This window comes from Engraulis encrasicolus, chromosome 8 (assembly GCF_034702125.1).
Source record: "Engraulis encrasicolus isolate BLACKSEA-1 chromosome 8, IST_EnEncr_1.0, whole genome shotgun sequence".
Lineage (NCBI taxonomy): Eukaryota > Metazoa > Chordata > Actinopteri > Clupeiformes > Engraulidae > Engraulis > Engraulis encrasicolus.
The window spans coordinates 23,948,971-23,969,259 of record NC_085864.1 but is presented as its reverse complement, the minus strand read 5'-3'; the positions used below and the strand labels follow the sequence as shown (position 1 = coordinate 23,969,259).

Below are 20,289 nucleotides of genomic sequence, written 5' to 3'. Positions count from 1 at the left end.
GAAGAAACAAAAGGAGACGACGACAAGACGACAGCCGACTCTCAATCAGTTTATTTAGAAAGTTCAGCAAACTTCCTTGTTTCCATTTCCTCATTTGTTGTTTTCTTTTTAAACTAACTGTTTCAAGTGCCTTAACAAGCAGCTTTTTAAAAGTAAACTCATAACTCCCACAACCCCCTCTGCCCGTCACACCTCCATTGTGCTTTGGGCGTCTTCCACTTTACACACAACCTGTTGCGCCCACATGTAGACAACGCACCCCCCCTCCCCCCATCTCACCATACCCCTTCGCCAGTTTTTCTTTTTCTTTTTTCCCCTCTCGAGTTTATGAATAGATTTGAGCTGAGACTTTTTATTTTTTGAAGATCAGTCACAGTGAGCTAAAGAGAAAAGCCAGAACATATATTCTGAAGGCCTGTTGAATGGGGGGGAAAGCGAATCACAGAACTGAATAGCAGCCGACTGAACTGCATATCCACCCAAAAGACTCGGATGTTCGTACAATGTCGCCATGGCAGTCGGATACAACACTGCAGTGTGAGACATGGATAAACGTTTTTCTCCACACACACACACCCCTGCTCAACTCCTGGTGGGTGGAACTCCAGCGTTTTCCCCTAATAGCAGGTTCTGGCTGTTAAATTCATTTGGTGTGGACACATGTACTTTTAAGAGACCCAGCCTCTCCTCTTCAGTCCTCATTCTGCAGACTGTGATGAGCAACATAAGCAGCAGCACACTCAAGACTGTCGTGAGTCTCCTGTCAACCGTGGTTCCTTCCTGATGGAATCTGGAGGGGAAAATGTTCTAAATCCCCAAAGAGTGACATTCTTAACTGGTGGCTAGTCTTCTAACTTCAAAAAAGGTGCCATCTTCACTGCTGACGTGGCACACTGTAAACTTTTGTAAATACTTTCATTTTTAAGGATTGTTTTAAAAATGTACTGAAAGGCTTAGTGATGACTACAGCATCTCTGAAGATTGGGGTTCTGTCAGCACTGTTTCTGTCAGCATTTTTTCTTTTTTTTTTTCCTTTCTTTTTTTTTCTTTTAATGTATAAATGTACTGATACCAAAGTGTTCCCGACCCCATTCTCCTCTGCCATTGGGCAGTAAATTAGACAATTTATTTATTGATTTAAGGTCGATTTAGTGATGCAGGAAAGAGAAGGTAGGTTGAGGTTTCCTCACATTTTTTGCAATTGGTTTACATCTTGGCACTTTGTTTTAATTTAAATTGTTACGCAGGCATCCTAAAAACCAGTGTTGACAGAAACTCCTAATCTTTAGACTGCTAAAAACTATAAGCCTTGTACGAACATAATTCACTTGCTCTGCATTTAGTAATACAGATGTGCAGTGTTAGGCAGACCCTTGTCAAAGTGGCTTCTGTGTCAAGAAGTCCCAATGACTCCCTCACAACATAAATTTTTTTTTGCATCATGTAGTGTAAGACTATGCTGCAGTGCAGCTAAATTGGCAGTTTGTAAATTGGTATATTCGATAATGCTGTTACATTGGTCTCCTCACTGCCATATGCACTAAAATAACTTCTGCAAGTGAGTACACGCAAGTGTCGATACTGTTGTGAGCTCTTTGCTGCAAAAAAAAATGTTGGAAGGGGGGTAAAGAAAAAGGAAAAATATAGTCTGAAAGTATATAGAACACTAAAATTGATTGGAGGCCACCTTGTTTGGCTTTAAAAAAAACGCTCATTGCTGCTCAAATGCAATATAAAACTGGGCAGCGTACGTTGATCTAAAGGGTCTGACTGCACTAATGATTACACTACATCAGCTGTCGGCCTACAATAACGAGGCAGCAGGAGGATTGGGTTGTTTTATTTTTTGGGGAGGGGAGGGAAGGGGTGTTGGGTGGTATGTGCTAGGTATGGTGTCATATGAAGGTATTGAGGCCAGCACACACCTACGACGTTATTTTGTGTGTGTAGCAAAGAATAACCCCTTTAGCACTATGCCTGGGATACAATATTGTGGTTGGGATACTGAGTCAAGGGCACTTTGTTTTTTTGTTTTTCCCCTGCTGCTGCTGCTTTTTTTTTTGGCAATTTGCGTTTGGGGCAGGGTGGGGAGGGATGGGGTGGGCTGGAGGGGAGGGAAGCTTATTATTGGGGGAGGTTACTATGTATCGATGTTCAGAACTGCTAAAACTTAACATCTGCCCTAAAGCCCAACTTGTAGCAGTTTCCCCTGTTAACTGTAAGATGCTCATATTGGAGTTCCACTGTTCATCAGCAAATGTAAGTATTCCTGGTTTTGAACATCTCAGATTTGTCCACATTTGGGGGCAGAATCGGAACAAAAACAAAAAAAGAATTGGAGCTGGGGGGTGGAGAGGGCTGAAAAAAATCGTCCCGTATTTGATCAAAATAAATGGTCAGTGGAACTCTAGGCCCTTGTTCTTTCTGCTATGTGCCCCCTTTATTGCACACACATCTATGGGTCTTACGTTTTTATTGGGTGGGGGGATGGGAGATCTGTGTGAATAGCAGAGAGAATCGGGGCCTGGTCGCAGGTTATTGGCAGCTACCTGTGTTTCCCTCTGTTTGCAGCAAAAGTTGTTGGCAGGTATCAAAAATACCCCAATGGGTTTTTTTTCCCTGGCAGTTACTGTGCTGCAAGAGCCAAGGGAAAGTGTGCGCATGTTTGTGTGTGTGTGTGTGTGCGTGCGTGCGTGTTTGCCTGCGTGTGTGTGTGTGTGTGTGTGTGTTTGCCTGCGAGCACGAGTGTGTGTGTTTGCCTGAGAGCGTGTTTGCCTGCGAGCGTGTGTGTGCGTGTGCGTACGAGTGAGCCAGCGAGCGAGTGAGTGAGTGGGTGTGTCTGTCTGAGTGTGTGTGAGCGTGAGTGTGTGGGCTTTTAAGAATGAGATGGAGAGCATCTTACCAAGCAAGCCACTTTTATCCGTCTCATTCTTCAAAGATTGTTTTATTTTAATGTTTTTTTGTTTGTTTGTTTGTTTCATGGGTGGGATGTTGCTGCCCTGATGCATCCAGAACCTTGCTCCATCTGTGGCTGTATCTCAGTCAATTATCCTGGCCTTGCTAGGATGTGAAAGGCCCAGTGATGTGATGCTCTTTGGTGAACTCCACGGAGTATCCAATCACTAGTCCTTTCATGTCTTAGTAAGGCCAAGGTCCTTAACTTTCAGATACAGTTGTAACGTGGCCATGCTACATGACTGACTGCACCTGCTACAGTGGTGCTAATGGTTATGGATGCATTAGCCAGAGGAGGGATGGGTGGATAAAAAAGAACAAAAAAAAGTGGGATATTCATGTTTTGGTTAAAAAGTGAGAAGTACACACCCTTCAATTGAGCAAATTTTTGTTCTCACTACTTCAAATTAATGTAACGTTGACCTTGGCCTAAACATTTGAAGGGCAGCTTTGCCTTGAGAAATTGTTTCTTTGTTTTCTGCCCCACCAAAATATTGAATTGGAAGTCTCAGTGAGTCGCTATGTTTTAATAAACTATGTGATAAGTTAAATAACTGTGATAACATCTGATGTTGTTTCACATGAAAAAGTTTCTGTTCCAAAATAAAAACTCACTGCAATCCACTCTTGGCTTTCTTGCTGTTTGCTGATTTGGAAGTGTTGAAATATTTATGTATGGTATGTCTCATGGCATTATGAAGCCACTGTTGAAATGTGCGGTCAAAGGTACTAAGTGTTGCATGGGGTTATACAATTATTGCACTATGTAATAAATAAGGGCTCAGTTGAAAAAGCTCTACGTTTTACTAACCCAAACAAAAGCTGTGGTCCTGATAATATCTGTGGTAGGGTGCTTAAGCTATGTTCTAACGAATTGTGTACAGTTTTTAATTACATTTTTAACAAGTCTTTAAAAAATTGCCATGTCCCTAAATGTTGGAAAGATGCAATAATTGTCCCTGTTCCCAAGACGAGGTGTCCCAAAGTCGAGAACGATTTTAGGCCTATTGCTCTGACCTCACTGGTAATGAAAGCGTTTGAAAAATTGGTAAGAAATGTTATTTTAATGAATACCCAGTCTGATCTCGACCCATTCCAGTTTGCATATAGGCCCTACAGAGGCGTTGAGGATGCAACTGTATCCCTGATGAATTTGCTTTTAAAACATTTAGAAGGCAAGGGAGCACACGCCCAACTATTATTTATTGATTTCTCCTCTGCCTTCAATACGATTCAGCCCCATGTTTTAATTGAAAGACTTCTGGAGCAATTTAAACTGAGCAGGAATATCTTGGGCTGGGTGCTGCATTTTTTAACTGACAGGACACAAAGAGTGCGGGTCAATGGAGTGCTATCTGACCAGATCTCTACCTCCACGGGCTCGCCTCAAGGTTGTGTTCTGTCCCCGCTTTTGTTTATCCTCTACACCAATATGTGTCGCAGTAGCCAGGAGGACCGATATATTCTGAAATATGCAGATGACTCAGTTATTGTCAGTCTGTTAAAGGACAAGGACACGGGTCATGGTCCAATTGTTCAGGAGTTTGTAGATTGGTGTGAGCAGTCCTTTCTACAACTGAATATTTCTAAAACAAAAAACATGTATGTGGACTTTAGAAAACACGCCACTAATAAGGAACCAACTACCATAAAAGGTCAGGTAGTGGAATGTGTTGACAATTATAAATATCTTGGGACCACAATCGACAGTAAGCTCACCTTTGTGGCACACTGTGAAACTGGGTATAAAAAGGCGAACCAGCGCCTACATTGCCTAAGGAAGCTGTCATCCTTCCATATAGATAAAAAGCTGCTAACCATGTTTTACAGATGTTTTATTGAGTCAATTCTGTCCTTTAGCCTTGTGTCATGGTTCAGCAACTTACCCCTCAAAAACAGAAATTCCCTTAATCAGATTGTGAAGTGGGCTGGTAAATTAATTGGAGAATCACAGCTCAACATGGAGTCTCTCTACAGTAGGCAGTTGCAGAGACTGGCGGGGTCTATCTTAAATGATACATCCCACCCACTATATGGTGAATTTCAGCCTCTCCCCTCAGGTCGTAGGTTCCTAATGCCGGCCTGCAAAACTAAGAGGTATAGATGCAGTTTTATCCCTTCTGCTATTAAAACACTGAATAGCACATGAGTCCAACATTTTAAGGTTTTCCCCAGTTTTTATATACATATTTATATATTTATTGTTTATTATTCTTCTTCATATCCTGGTTTGGAGCACTTGTCTGCTGTCTGTCATGTTTTTGTTTTTGTTGTCCTTGTTTTGTTTTGTTATTGTCCGTTGTCACTGTCATTAGTATTGGGCTGTTGGTGGAAGTTATTTGTGTGTCAGTACTTTGTTATCTGTGTAAGCTTTTGCTACTTTTGCCTGCAACCAAATCTACCTTCGGGTACAAATAAAGTTACCTTACCTTGCTGCATTAGCAATGATAATGCCATTCAGTGTTGCCAGATTGGGCGGTTTCCCGCCCAATTGGGCTGCTTAGGGTGGCCGTCTGCAGGGAAAAAATGGATTTGGAGGAAAAAAACGCTCAATTTTTGGCCATAGAAATCAAAAGAATTGGGCTGGATTTAGTGCTTCCAGGCGGGTTTTGAACATCTATTGGGGCTGGAAATCATCAGCCTCATCTGGCCACCCTGGTGCCATTTACAACATAGATTTAGGCCAATATACACTGCCTAGCCCAAAAAAAAGCAACACTCACTAATGTTGGACCCCCTTACGCTTTGTTTACAACAACACATATTTGATGTATTTTCTTTAGTCTTCTGCAGTGTCTGCATTTATTTCCTTCCGGGGTTGTATTGAGTTTTCACCAAGGTTTTGTGTTGATGGTATAGTCTGACTCTGAACGCTGGGTTAGGTCTTCTCCAGCATATCCCCAATTACAATTGCTTATGGCCATGATTTGACCCCTCTCAAAACATTTTTACAGAACAATGGGGTGTGTCTTTTTGACATTTGTTGTCTGTTAAATAAATGAGGAGCAAGTCATTGCTTTAGTGGTTAAGGGACCACAAGATATCATTTACACATGAGTTGGCCACCACTGACTCCAGTCATTTTGAATTTCCAGAAATAGACATATTTAGCTGGAAAACATACTGTACTTTGGTCATACTAGTATTTTTTATTTATTTATTAAACGTAATATTCATTTAAAGGTGCACTATGCAGGATGGTGGCCAGAGTAGGTATTGCAACTCCTATTTTCATTGAAACTGTCCTACGTACAGCTCCTGGCCAAAAAAGTTGATTCATTTCCATAATTCCATCAATAATGTTACATTTTCATGGATTATAGATTCATTGCCCACATTTTGACCTATTACAATAATCAGTGGTCGAGTTGTAAAATCAAACCAGGGGCCCAGGGCGGATGGTCAGAGATGGATTATTATGATTATTGGGGGTTCAGGGGTTTGTCCCCCGAGTACATTTTGAAAATGTAGTTGTTAAAAGTGCAACTTTGACTCAATATGCGAAGAAGGAATGCCTGTTTTAGAGGGGGATGATTTTTGACCATTTTCATTAAGGGGTATGATTTTAGACCATTTTGATTGTAGGGGGGATGGCATCCCCCCCTCATCCCCCTACAACTCGAGCCCTGACTATAATGAATTTGTTTATTCTTACATATTTTGGCCTTCCAGCACAACAAAACCATAAAGGGAGGTGTTCACAAAATTAGAATATTATATTAAAATCACCATTTTCTTTAGGGAAAAAAGAAAACCGTTTTGGTCACATCAAATCAGATGAAATATGGTACCTCCTAAATGACATGTCAATGTTAAATATTTGGTTAAGAATCTCTTTGACTCAATCACTACCATAATATGTTTAACATTGAAGTCAATGGTAGGGGCATTGCATGGGAGTTATGGAATCCCAGATGTCCTTGATGCTTCCCTCTTGATTATACCCCATAGATTACCATACCACATGTTGGTGCTTTGGTGTTATGAGCATTCTAACTCACCACCAGACATAACATCCCATTTATTTTCAATGGGGATTTATTTCTGGTGAGTTAGAATGTCCATCACCAAAGCACCAAAATGTGACATGGAAGTGTACGGGGTATAATGAAGAGGGAAGTGTGGGTCACCAGATCAAAATAAGAAAAAACAGCGGACTGCAAAGCATCAAGGATATCTGGACTTCCATAACTGCCATGCAATGTTCCTGCCATTTTTAGTTTAACATTATTGATTTTAGACCTATTATGGAAATGAACTTTTTCATGTTATTCTATTTTTTGGCCAGGAGCTGTATATTTGATTTTTCTCCATGAATATTTAGTTTACTAAATAAAATGTTAAAAATTACTAGTATGATTTAAGTTTTTTTTTTTTTAATATGCCTACAAAAGGTGGATCTTCGCCATGTTAGCTGGAAAATGTACAATAAGTGTTTGACCTTTTGTTGTTGGTGGTGACTTTTTTGGCCAGCCTTTATATTTACTCCACCGCTAAAGATAGACATTCATTAATTGGGTTTGGGGTTATGATGAATTTGTGTGAGGAGGAATCCCATTATTGCGCAAAGACAGCAGATAGAATTTATATGAAACTGTCAGAGAAGTTTGCAGACAATTCCACGATGATCCTGTTAATTTGGGGGGAAAATCAGACCCAGGCGCATGCGGCCTGCAGAGAAATTTCATCTGACCCACAGAGAATATAGGCCTACAAGAAAGGTTACTTTAAAGGGACACTGTGTGAGATTTTTAGTTGTTTATTTCCAGAATGCATGCTGCCCATTCACTAATGTTACCTTTTTAAGGAATACTTACCACCACCATCAAATTCTAAGTATTCATTATGACTGGAAAAATTGCACTTTTCATACATGAAAAGGGGGATCTTCTCCATGGTCCGCCATTTTGAATTTCCAAAAATAGCCATTTTTAGCTGCAAAAATGACTCTACTTGGACCATACTAGGAAATATTTGTTTATTACTCAGTAAACTTTCATGTAAAGATCAAATTTGGCAATAGGCATCACAGTTTCAATGAGCAGCATAGTTGCAGTACCTTTTTTGACCATTTCCTGCACAGCGTACCTTTAAAAGTGCAATCTCACCCAACAACTTGTTGGTTTAGTCAAGGCTACCTTAATCACTATTCATCTAAATGCATTTCATCACGTGTAGCAATGAAAAGCTCAAGTTATGCCTGTGTATATTTTTTTTACTATTGGCAAGCAACTTGCCTGCCACATCTGGCCCTTAGGTCCATATTCTAACCAAATGTGGCCCTTGAACCAAAATAAACGCCCACTCCCTGCACTACACAATTGTAGCCTACTGAGTTGCAGAACATCCCAAAGTGTTTGGCTGAAAGTGAAAATAAACCATCTCTGCCAGTTTAGTAATAACGTCTCCGGCTCTCCTCCGTTATCCTGTCAGTACACAACTGATTATCTTGTAGGGAAGGGCAGGGTTGACACCCTGGTGAAATGCATTAAGCATTATGGTAGGTTTGTGCTCACAAGTTTACACACCCTGACCGAATTTGGGATTTTTGGTCATAGTAAGAGCAACTTGGATAGCCAATAGTTTCTAATGAATAACGCACTATGACGACGTTATAAAAGTAGCCATGCAGATCGACCCTTTTCATAGCATGCCACGATATGCCGACTTCACTATAGAACTTGTTTCAAGGTTTCGCGTGACCTCCAACCTTACCTTTCACACGGCGGTGGCAATTCGTGTCCTTGAACAAAGAAAAAACAAAATACTAAGCATATTGCCTTCATAGTCTGACACATACTTGAGTAAAATGAATGTAGCCTAACAAGCGATGAGCGTCAGCATGCACCCAAACACTTCACAGGTCACTTCACAGGCGCGCGCCAGAACTTCATACCGATATTGATATCGGTATGAAGTTCTGGCGCGCGCCTGTGAAGTGACCTGTGAAGTGTTTGGGTGCATGCTGACGCTCATCGCTTGTTAGGCTACATTCATTTTACTCAAGTGTGCGTCAGACTATGAAGGCAATATGCTTAGTGTTTTGTTTTTTCTTTGTTCAAGGACACGAATTGCCACCGCCGTGTGAAAGGTAAGGTTGGAGGTCACGCGAAACCTTGAAACAAGTTCTATAGTGAAGTCGGTATCTCGTGGCATGCTATGAAAAGGGTCGATCTGCATGGCTACTTTTATAACGTCGTCATAGTGCGTTATTCATTAGAAACTATTGGCTATCCAAGTTGCTCTTACTATGACCAAAAATCCCAAATTCGGTCAGGGTGTGTAAACTTGTGAGCACAAACCTACCATAATGCTTAATGCATTTCACCAGGGTGTTAAAGTTATGCACAGATTAAAGGTCGTCCCCATATCTGTTATAAACAAGCGCAAACCTTTGAGAACGAGCTGGTTAAACATTCTTGTGAATGCACAGGTTTAGAAATGAACAGTGGAACCTTGTCATGAGCCTATTCATTCACTGATTATTCAAATTAATTCATCATTAATGTAGTAGCCCTAAAGTTGTTGGATGGCGACCCTCTTCAGCACAGGCTATGCTTTATACTTGTGGTTCTTTTGCCACATGCCCTAGGCTACTGGTTTAGATCATGAAATAGGTCTTGGATGTGAGACCTTAGTCATGGGCAGATACATTTGCCCATAGGCCTTATGTTATTAATAATAGCCTATATCAAATGTTGGTTTTATAACCAATCCCTTATCCACAGTTTTATATGCAATTATTGAAATGTAAGTAAATGTAAACCCCACAAATCTGAAATATAAACAATGGGTGATCTCATTTCCCTCTGTTCTCTTCTACTCTTCTCTACTCTTCTCTACTCTACTCTACTCTACTCTACTCTACTCTACTCTACTCTACTCTCTGTCTGGCAGTGAGATCTACTGCACTGGGGAGTTGCTGAGACAGGTGCAAATGGCTAAACTCTTCACTGACAACAAGCACTTTGTGGACATGAGGCTGCTGTCTCCTCCTGGTATGTGAGTGTTTGTTTGTTTGTACCTGGGGTATAGGCAAATGGGCAGTCATGGGTAAGCGGTTAGGGTGTCAGACTTGTAGCCCAAAGGTTGCCGGTTCGACTCTCGACCCGCCAGTTTGGTGGGAGGAGTAATTAACCAGTGCTCTCCCCCATCCTTCTCCATGACAAGTATCCTGTTACTGTACTGTCCTGCCGCACTGCTCCCTTGGAGCGCCATTCGAGGCTGCCCCCTTGCACGGGTGATGTATGAATGCAATTTTGTATTGTGCAGTGTTCACTGGTGTGCTCTGTAGTGTTGTGTCACAATGACAATGGGAGTTGGAGTTTCCCAGTTGGGCTTTCACTTTTTTTCACTTCACTTTAAATGGAACCAGAAGTGGGCTTGAGCAATTTAAACTCTGGTCATGTATTCATTCTGCGATTTAGGCTTACTGTATTCCTGCTGTGTTTTGTGATTTTGGGCAGTCATGGGTGAGCGGTTAGGGCGTCAGACTTGCATCCCAGAGGTTGCCGGTTCGACTCCCGACCCGCCAGGTTGGTGGGGGGAGTAATCAACCAGTGCTCTCCCCCATCCTCCTCCATGACTGAGGTACCCTGAGCATGGTACCGTCCCACCGCACTGCTCCCCATGGGGCGCCACTGAGGGCTGCCCCCTTGCACGGGTGAGGCATAAATGCAATTTCGTTGTGTGCAGTGTTCACTTGTGTGCTGTGGAGTGCTGTGTCACAATGACAATGGGAGTTGGAGTTTCCCAATGGGCTTTCTTTCACTTTTTCTTTCATTTTGTTGTTTCAGATTAGATTCTTTATTGTCCCATAGGGATATTTGGTTTCACATCAGACTGTTCAGTTCCATCAGGTTAGATCTTGTAGTACACATCTCATTTGCTAATTCATATGCTTGACTGGAGCACAGCACTCAAAGGGTCAGTTAGTTGAGTGAATTTGCTGGGACAAATACAGTACAGTATGTGGCACTTTTAATCCTCTGAAACTGGGATGTCTGCCTCTGAATCAGGCAGTTAAGTTCTTTACACTGTCCATGTTGGGTAGCAATTCATTATTCTTCGTTGAACAATGTGACCTAAGATTCATTCACATCAAATTTGACTGTGTACATAACATGCCGTGTGTTTGGCTTCCTCAGCTGCTGATGATTTCAACATGATTGTACTCTACAGATGAGGTGCTCGCTGCTTTTCACCAGTTGGCATCTGAGGCCCCTGGTCAGGCGGTCCCCCGTGATAAACTCCAAGAGTTTGTGAAAAGGTTCTTTGATGAACCAGGGAAGGAACTTCAACCTTGGACTCCACCTGACTGGCATGACAAGTTAGCTTGTATATTATTTTGCACGTTTCACTACAAGGATACAAGGATATTTATTTGTCATGTAAATAGAGACACTTTTGTGTCGCATGTGCTGAAATGAATGGCCGGTGCAAATCAAGTGTGCAGAAGAAAGGTGTGTGTGTGTGTGTGTGTGTGTGTGTGTGTGCGTGTGTGTGTGCACGTGTTCAATCAAATCAATTAAGAGGAATTAAGTAAACAAATAGCATGAGGAAAGAAGCTCCTTCTCTATGTAAACATGCTTACATTTTTAATATTGCTAAAAGTGCTACTAGCTGCCTAACATACAGTTGGTACACGTATAATAATGTGACCCCTCTGAATGCCTTCCCTTTTTCAGACCATCATTCCTTTCAAAGATTAAGGACCCCAATCTGTATACATGGGCTGATGAGCTTCATTTGCTGTGGAAGTCTCTTGGCCGAACGGTAAATGGAAATGTAATACTTAGATGTGTAACAAATGTACTATCCACTGTCAAGATATTGTCTAGTATGTGGGGCATTTGTTAATAGATGGGGCATTATGATTGGTGGGCCTGAGCTGGTGCCTGTTGTGGTGATCTTTCTTGGACCAGGGTTAGACCAACTCACTAGGCAAAAATATTTTTGGCCTCTAGGCGGGTTTGTCTAGTTTACTAGGCTAGGAAAATGGTCTAAATTGCACATTGATATTCCCATCCTCCTATAGTATATTTGTAATTTTAACATGCAATTAAAAGGCCCACCTTAACATTGTATAATAGATCATACACGGATCATCTTCAACTTGGTGATGTCCTACAGCATTTCACTGCATCCTCATACTGTACATAGCTGACTTTACTGGTGCTGAGATGTGAATGTTGTCCTTCAGATAACACAATGGTGTTCATAATCATTTATTGAACTTGAGAAACGGGTCCTCATTGTAGTAAAAATGTGTGTTGTGGTCTATTGTAGGTCAGCAAGGATGTCAAGAGCCATTCTGAGCAGTACTCCTATATCTACACCCCTAACCCGGTCATTGTTCCAGGAGGTCGTTTCAGGGAGCTCTACTACTGGTGAGCATTGCAGTACAATTTATAAGCTGAGGAAATTGCTTCCTTAATGCCAGTTGTGTAGTTTGTGCGACAAGTGTTAATTGAAAGAAAATTACATTGAAGGGATACCATTTTCTGTCAAGAGAAGTTTTTTGTATACACCACAAAACTTTTTATAAATCACAAAAACCTCTTGTTCTCTGATTGGATGAAGTTTGGCACTATGAATTGTAGCATTTATTTGAAGTTTGAAGTCTATTTATTTAACAAAGGGACAGCGTATATTAATAGCATTTAAACAGAATGCAAAATATACGGGATTATAGCCATGAGGCTAACTTACATCTTTGTCACATGCAACATGTTTCTTGTTCACTTTGGTTTGAAGAAGCGTCATTGGCATTCTATTCATCTACAGGGACACCTTCTGGGTCATTGATGGTCTGCTGGTCTGTGACATGAAGGACACTGCACGAGGGATGATAGAGAACTTTATTTACCTGATTGACAAGTGAGCATATAACGTTTTTTTTAACAAAATATTTTCATAGTTTGCTGTAGCAGAGATTTTTTTTTTTTTCAAATTTCTTTCTTTATTGGAGGATAGCCTCTTGAGATAAAAATCTCGTTTTCGAGAGGGTCCTCAAAAAAACATATATAACACACACATTACAGATATTCACACACACTGCAGCTCTTCCCCACCACACACACCCCATCTCTTACCAAAAAATAAATAAATAAAAGTTAATACCATGGCTAAAAAAGTTCTTCATAATACAGGAGGAGAAAACCAAAGAAAGCACAAAACAAATATTCATGTCCATAATGTTCATACATGTGTATAGAACCAAAATATAAGAAAACTGAGACATAGACAACGGGAGAAAGAAAATAACTCTATGGAGAATCTAAAACATATATCATTTTTCACAGATCATACTTAACTGAAACATCTACATTGGTCAGATGATTGAATGTAGTTCTGAAGGGATACTTTAAAAGAAGGGAAAGATGTAATGGACCTTAAAGAGGAGGGTAAGCTGTTCCAGTCAGAAGGGGCTTTAAACTGAAATACACGTCGTCCAATCTCTTTGGAAATTCTTGGAACAGAAAAGAAAACATGATCATGGTGTCTTAAGGCATATGATGAGCTATAGGAGATTAAGTACTGTCTTAAATAAAGAGGATATAGTTAATGACGCTGTGGTGGGTTATGGTTAACAAGTCCTGGGATCGGAGTGGGACATGAAGTTGTTGCATGTATATGATGTTGAATAGTTCAGTGGTTCTTAACCTTGGGTGTGGGCACCCCCTGGGGGTGCACCAGAGATTTTAGGGGGTGCGCGGGATTTTATTTGTGTTGAGGTTGTGACCAAAATTCTGCAAACGAACATTATAATTAGGCCAAATGAAAACCAAATTAAAACATGTTTTGGTCCCCATGTAAAGGCATAAGGTATTGGTTAATGTTACAAAAATCATTGTAATTAATCACAAAAATATTTTTAGTGTGTATATACGTGTAGACGCTTGAGTTGGGGGTGCGCGACTTGTCTTGGGCACAGGTAAGGGGGTGCGTTGAGAAAAAAAGGTTAAGAACCACTGGAATAGTTAACAGAAGTTGAATAGTTAAGAGAAGTTGAATAACCAGTCCATCTCCAGTCTCCAGCTCTAATCGCTGTTGATTTCAAAAGTGTCAGTCCAGGATGCTGAAAGTTTAAAAAAAAACCTGGCCACGAATGCTCATTAATAATTAATCAAATGTATTTGAATCACATTTGTAAATTCGTAAACTCTGGATCTACTGTACACTTCTGATCATCTTGATTCACAGGTACGGTTTTGTACCAAATGGAAACCGGATTTACTATGAGCGTCGCAGTCAGCCTCCGTTTCTCACTGCAATGGTCCGGGATTACTATCAAGCCACAAAAGATGAACAATTTTTGAGGTACAGAAGGTCCATGTGTTCAGATAGCCGTCATCCTCTGTTCAATATCACTTTAATTTTCTTACTTAATGATTTTTTTTGTCTTCAGGAAAGCTTTGCCAGCTTTGGAGAAGGAATACAACTTTTGGATGACAAACCGCTCTGTGGTTGTGGCAGTCAATGGCACGAATTACACTCTGAACCATTACAATGTGCAAGTTGATGGACCAAGGTGAAGTTTATTTGAACAGTTAAAATATGACTAACATGAAGTATTTCATGTCTTGCAAAGCAAATGATTTCCAAATCTTGTGCATTATGTGGATATTATCATATTTTCCCTCATCTCCGGTACAGACCCGAGGCCTATAGTGTGGATGCAGAACTTGCTGAACTTCTACCAGAAGGTACTGAATGTCTTCATGTTTGTATTCATACTGTTTTTAGTACCAGCCTCTTTGCATGGTTTCCGAGTTGCAGTGTTTGTGTGTAATGCAATGTATGTAATGTGATGTTCAGATAGGATACCAACAAAAACATTCCTTCCTTACTAATATAGCATCTACTCCATGTGGTATTATTGGACCTGTAGGCCTATCCATTGGTCCCTAAAGAACAAAATGTGTATTTTTAAAGGTGCCCTATTATGCCATGTCCACTACTCATTTATTGGGTTACACGGCTTTATGAATAAAAATATTCACAGACCGTTATTGATTTTCAGTGTTTATGTATCATACCTACATTGTCTTTTGCCTTGGGCTGAATGTATGTAAGAGTTAGCAATTTTGTTAATACATTATATGTGGAATGTTGTTAATACATTATATGTGGAATGTTGTTTGTAATGTCTTGTATGTAATGTCTTCTGTATTTATGACACCTTAATTTTCCCTCAGGATTAATAAATGATACTCTACTCTACTGTAATAAATGATACTCTACTCTACTCTACTCTACTCTTCTCTAATAAATGATACTCTACTCTACTCTACTCTTCTCTAATAAATGATACTCTACTCTACTTTGCTTTCTACAGAGGAGAAGATCAGGTTATATACAGAGCTTAAAGCCGGAGCAGAGTCTGGATGGGACTACAGTTCGCGATGGTTCGTTGGCGAGGAGGACTCCCCAAGTGCCGCCAGCCTGAAGGACACTCACACCTCCGCCATTGTGCCCACTGACCTCAACTCCTTTCTCTGCCTCAACGAGTTCACATTAGCTTTTTTCCATCGTGAATTAGGTGAGATGACATGCATACAAATGTCTGGTGACTGTGCAAATTTTGTAATAGCAGAATACTAACTCTGCATTGTTGTATTCGAATCCTGTTACACCAGAATGCAGTGCAGGGGACCTGCTTGGCTGTTGTCCATTTCTATAAAATCTTGCATAGCTACAGTATGTGTGCTTTAGTCTTCCATCTTTGTTTCATTAATAGTTGGAATTCGGCTGCAAGTCAGTGACTGTAACAATGCAATGATCCATCCATTTAAGTGTGTGCGCTTGCGCGCGCGCGTGCGTGTGTGCGTGCGTGTGTGCATGCATTTGTGCGTGCGGCCATGTGGGCGTATGTGCACATGCGAAGAGTTTACTGACAGTAAGGCATGAGCCTTTCCAGTGCAATCACCACTGTTGCCAGCAACAAATTGTTTAAGAATGCATTTTTCATCAACGTTGATTCGATTCCACTCTGGCTTTTCATTTTTGTTCCTTTATGTATTTTCCCAGGAAACCATGCTGCAGCCAAAGTGTATGAGGAAGCCCACCAACTTCGCCAGGCCGCTGTTGAGGCGGTGCTGTGGGACCCGGACAAGGGCGCGTGGTTTGATTACAACACGCTCACCAACAGTCGCAACGCTGCTTTCTACCCGTCAAACCTGGCGCCCCTGTGGGCCCACTGCTTCAGGAACAGCGACATGCAACTAAAGGCTTTTAATTACCTCAAGGTGAGAGCAAGCAGAGCTGCACTTTTTCACACTGTTGTTGCTGTATTTTTTGTCCATGATAATGACTGGTAGGAAGAGCTTGTACAGGTTGACACAAGTTGTGTTGTTTTACGAGCAAGCAGAATCTTCATCATTTTAATCAGTGCGTTTGTTTTAGGCCTTCATGATGTCACCTGTAGTTTGTACACGTGAAATTCAAGATGACTTTTGAATGAATCAAAACAACATGTTGTCATAGTTTCAAAGCACTGTTAATTTCTGGAGGATCTCGTTATTGTGTGAGATTTCTACAATGAAATCATATACTCTTGTAGTATATAGTATAATTACTTCTTTTTTTAGATTGTAGATTGTGCATATTAATTTAAGTTCCCCAGAGAGTGGTATGAACAATTATCTCAGCAGTTTTTGCAACCCAGCATGACCTAATCCCCTTGAGTATGGGAATGGGACGGTTGGAAACGGAAAAATAATTTGTCCAGAGCATAGTCATAGATATGTGATACCACAACAACTCCAGACAGCTAGCCAACAAAAGATATTCTTAACACCCAAATGTGTAGACCACCACACATTGGAAAATACCGGTACTTTCCTTTATTCAACCAACGGACCTTCATTTTTGTTCAATTAGATTTAAAATGAGCGGACTTAGTGTGAGATTAGTGTGTGTGATGATGCATCCATTTACATATTTTTCATGTTTGATTTTACAGCCTCTTGATTTAAAACACAACCTTTTTATTATCCTTTATTGTGCAGGACAGCGGAGCGCTGGACTATCACTATGGAGTGCCTACCTCTTTTGAGAACAGCGGTGAACAGTGGGACATGCCCAATGGCTGGCCGCCCCTTCAACACATGCTAATACAAGGTGAGTTAATGACATGGCATACATTAGATGGATTGTACAAAATGTGGGTTTTATACTAAATGGGTTATTTTGTGCTCATATTGGGCTATTAATTTTTGTATGGGCTATTTGTCATTGTAAACAGTAATCTATAATTGAATGTGCATTCAAGTGAATGAACTTCCAAAAACTAAATTAAGCTGCTTCTGAGGATATACACGTATTGTTGACTTATAGTAGGGTATGTTTCATACTGTATTTCTTTGTCTGCAAAATCCACAACAGTCAGCACACTGACGTTAGCCCAAGGTTACCCTTCTTTTAGAGGATGATGCCAGTAGATTTTACTGTGTGCTTTTTTCCTGTTTAATATTTCATTTGCTGCATTCTCCTTTGCTCACCAGGTTTAGCAGATATCCCCCTGGAGGAATCCAAAGAGCTGGCCTTCCAGTTGGCTCAGAAGTGGATTACAACGAACTGGGCAGCCTACACAAAATATGAGGCCATGTTTGAGAAGGTTACATAATAAAATCTTCTCCATCTGTCTTGATCTCAAACTATCTTGACCTATTCATCAGTCTCTCAGTTTTGTCATAATGCACAAGTAAAATGTTCTGTATTAAAATAATATACCCTTTTCAATATGCAGTGAATCACAGTTTATCTTCATCGTCTTACCAACATTCAACTTCTCTTTCTTTATGTTTTTAATAGTATGATGTCAACTCTGGGGGAAAGCCTGGAGGAGGCGGAGAGTATGACGTCCAGGTACTCACAACTTCAGTTATTTTTATTTTAAAAAGCAGAGAAGTACACTGTAGCATATTTATAACATAGTAACTAACATGTTATGTGTTTTCTAGTTTTTTTTCCTTGATAGTGTGCTATGATAGTGAAACTATGCTGTGACGAGACATTTACAACATAGTTTAAATTGAAAGAGGACTAACGGCATATTGAAGACATCTATATAGTATTGGTTGAATGATTTAATTAATTGTGTGTGTGTGTTTGTGTGTGTGTGTGTGTGTGTGTGTGTGTCTGTGTGTGTGTGTGTTTGTGTGTTCTCCACAGCTGGGCTTTGGCTGGACCAATGGTGTCGCTCTGCGGCTCCTGAATCAATATGGTGACAGGCTTGAATCTGCCGCAGCTCCCCTCAACGCTTCTTCACTGATCTGGGTCCAGTTTCTGCTGCTTCTTATTCTCCTGATCCAGGGATGAAGAAACCATGCTTCTGAAGGTACACTCCGTTGCTGTTTGTACTGTGTTGCTTACTTTCCAAAAGCCAGTTTAATGCAACGTTGTGTTGCGTCTCTACTGTACTGCATTTATCACTGGTGATTTTCAGTCATCGTCACATTCAATTTATTTACTTCAGACACAAAATGCATGGTCCATATCAAGCTTTACAAAATGGTAATTGTTCCCCTCCCCACACAAGCATCATGATGACGACTGAGCAAATGATGGTAATCATGGAAAATGAGTTGGTCCCCTTCATCTCACTGCCGAAAAAGACATGATAGAAAAGGTCTTTAACGTTTGCTAATGTATCACTTATGTATCACTCTACACACAAATCATTTGTGACAACTTTGTTGTTAATTATTTTGTAATGTTCCTTAAAATTCCTTTATTTCTCTCAGGCGAAGTATTTATGGAACCTTCTCAGGAGGTGGTGGGGCAAGGGTTGTTATGTTGAGCATTTAGGGGTAAGCCCCTGCAGTCACAGACTGTAAAAACTGACTAATTAGATCCTCAAAGAGATGTTGGAGGTTCTTCAGTTCGGTACTTTAGGGGAACCTCTAAAAGTTCTCTGACGGACTCTTTGAGGTGATTTGCTATGGTTCTTGCAGGCATCTGTAACAGAACCTCTACTGTTTTTAGGCCGACCACGATGGTGCAGATATCCAAGCCCGCACCAGTTACACTCGAAACTAAAGTGTTTGCCAGCGAACCACCCATGTTCATACCGGACTCTGAACTTTTCTGTATGTGTGACCAATTGTTAACCGGGGGAACCTGCTGATGTCCACGTCAAGAAAAACCCAAGAATTTTTCGATTCGCATCGCAAACCAAGTTTCTGTTTTCCGGAACGTTCAGAACATTCACACTCCAGCCGTTAACACTCCATGGGCATCAGCACGGCTCTCTGTCTGACCTCCTGAACCTGCCAGTTTAGAGGAACCGGCAAAGTTTTCTTGATGGTTCCCTGGAGAACCTGTAGAGGTTTCCCCATAGTGACCAACTGAATGACCTCCAAAGATTCTTTTAGGAGCTTGTGAATTTTACACTGCAAGACCCCCTGTGGTGTCATGGATCCCTGATTGTATGTCCCTATAGAAGATACTGTATACTATAATGCTGCTTTGTAAAATGATCAATCAGTATTAAATCTGTGCAATGAAGAAGAACCATTTTTGCTGTATAAAGTCTATTTTATTTTTAGTACACTGATGAATGGTGATGTCAACAATAAATCTGCTTGCCGACATCTTTGTCAAATTTTTGTTTGTTTGTTATTTTTCTCTTCATTTGGAAAATCTGGAAGTCATAGTGATATTTTCCAATAGAGATCCTGCGGCCATTATGCATTTTCCTGCCAATCACTAATGAATAGGTGCATTGTTGCCAGAGAACCAACTGACTTTAGGTGCTGCAAGGACACACACACACACACACACAAACAAATACACAAACATATTGTGCAAATTAAGACTTCGCTGTTGGAGCATTCTCTAAAAACCACTAATTACTTCTCCTTAATTGGTTTGGGATGGCTCGTAATATGGCCGCGCCTCCATGTGAGGCTGCGTATGAAGTGTAGTTCTAAGTGGGTAGGCAGAGAGAGAGAGAGAGAGAGTGCCAAAGACCTTCTGGTATTTGAACAGCACACAAAGAAATAAATAACGCAGCTGTCTGTTTTTGAGGGCAGCAGTGATGGACGCACTGGATTCAGAAGCTAGAAGCCAGTAGTGCCACATTTGTTTCAATTATTCACTAAATAAGCTGTAATTCATACCATTCGCCAACCAGATACTGGTGCAGACTTATGGAGTCATCTGTGTTGAGTCAAAGATTCTTTTAATTCATAATAGACCGTCTCTGGTTGAGTGTGCAGATGAAGTCGGGTTGTTTTTGGTGTTACAGGGTTGTAGAACTAGTCTCTGATTATCGTGGTTAATCATCATTGGAGGGTGTGGCAGTAGTTGATACACACGCAGCCTCAG

At 40.8% G+C, this 20,289-nt stretch overlaps 1 protein-coding gene across 2 annotated transcripts; it reads left to right on the top strand.

The window, feature by feature from the left end:
- The first annotated feature begins 8,947 nt into the window (after nt 1–8,947).
- treh (trehalase (brush-border membrane glycoprotein)) lies at nt 8,948–19,538 on the top strand. Of its 2 annotated transcripts, XM_063205243.1 has the most exons (16): nt 8,948–9,046; nt 9,853–9,953; nt 11,137–11,284; nt 11,643–11,730; nt 12,244–12,344; nt 12,742–12,834; nt 14,161–14,277; nt 14,366–14,488; nt 14,614–14,663; nt 15,296–15,499; nt 15,988–16,205; nt 16,968–17,079; nt 17,463–17,575; nt 17,773–17,826; nt 18,133–18,298; nt 18,500–19,538. In XM_063205243.1, the coding sequence occupies exons 1-15, from the start codon at nt 8,976–8,978 to the stop codon at nt 18,277–18,279; spliced, it is 1,740 nt and encodes a 579-aa protein (XP_063061313.1). In that variant the 5' UTR covers nt 8,948–8,975; the 3' UTR covers nt 18,280–18,298; nt 18,500–19,538. The 2 variants fall into 2 exon arrangements, with proteins under 2 accessions (XP_063061313.1, XP_063061312.1); XM_063205242.1 differs by having other exon boundaries at nt 18,133–19,538.
- Nucleotides 19,539–20,289: the final 751 nt, after the last annotated feature.

Coding starts and splice junctions, on each gene's coding strand:
- treh (XM_063205243.1), top strand. CDS start 8,976: ATGAAGGCAATATGCTTAGTGTTTTGTTTTTTCTTTGTTCAAGGACAC. Junction 9,047..9,852: donor TTGCCACCGCCGTGTGAAAG/GTAAGGTTGGAG, acceptor TCTGTCTGGCAG/TGAGATCTACTGCACTGGGG. Junction 14,278..14,365: donor AAAGATGAACAATTTTTGAG/GTACAGAAGGTC, acceptor TTTTGTCTTCAG/GAAAGCTTTGCCAGCTTTGG.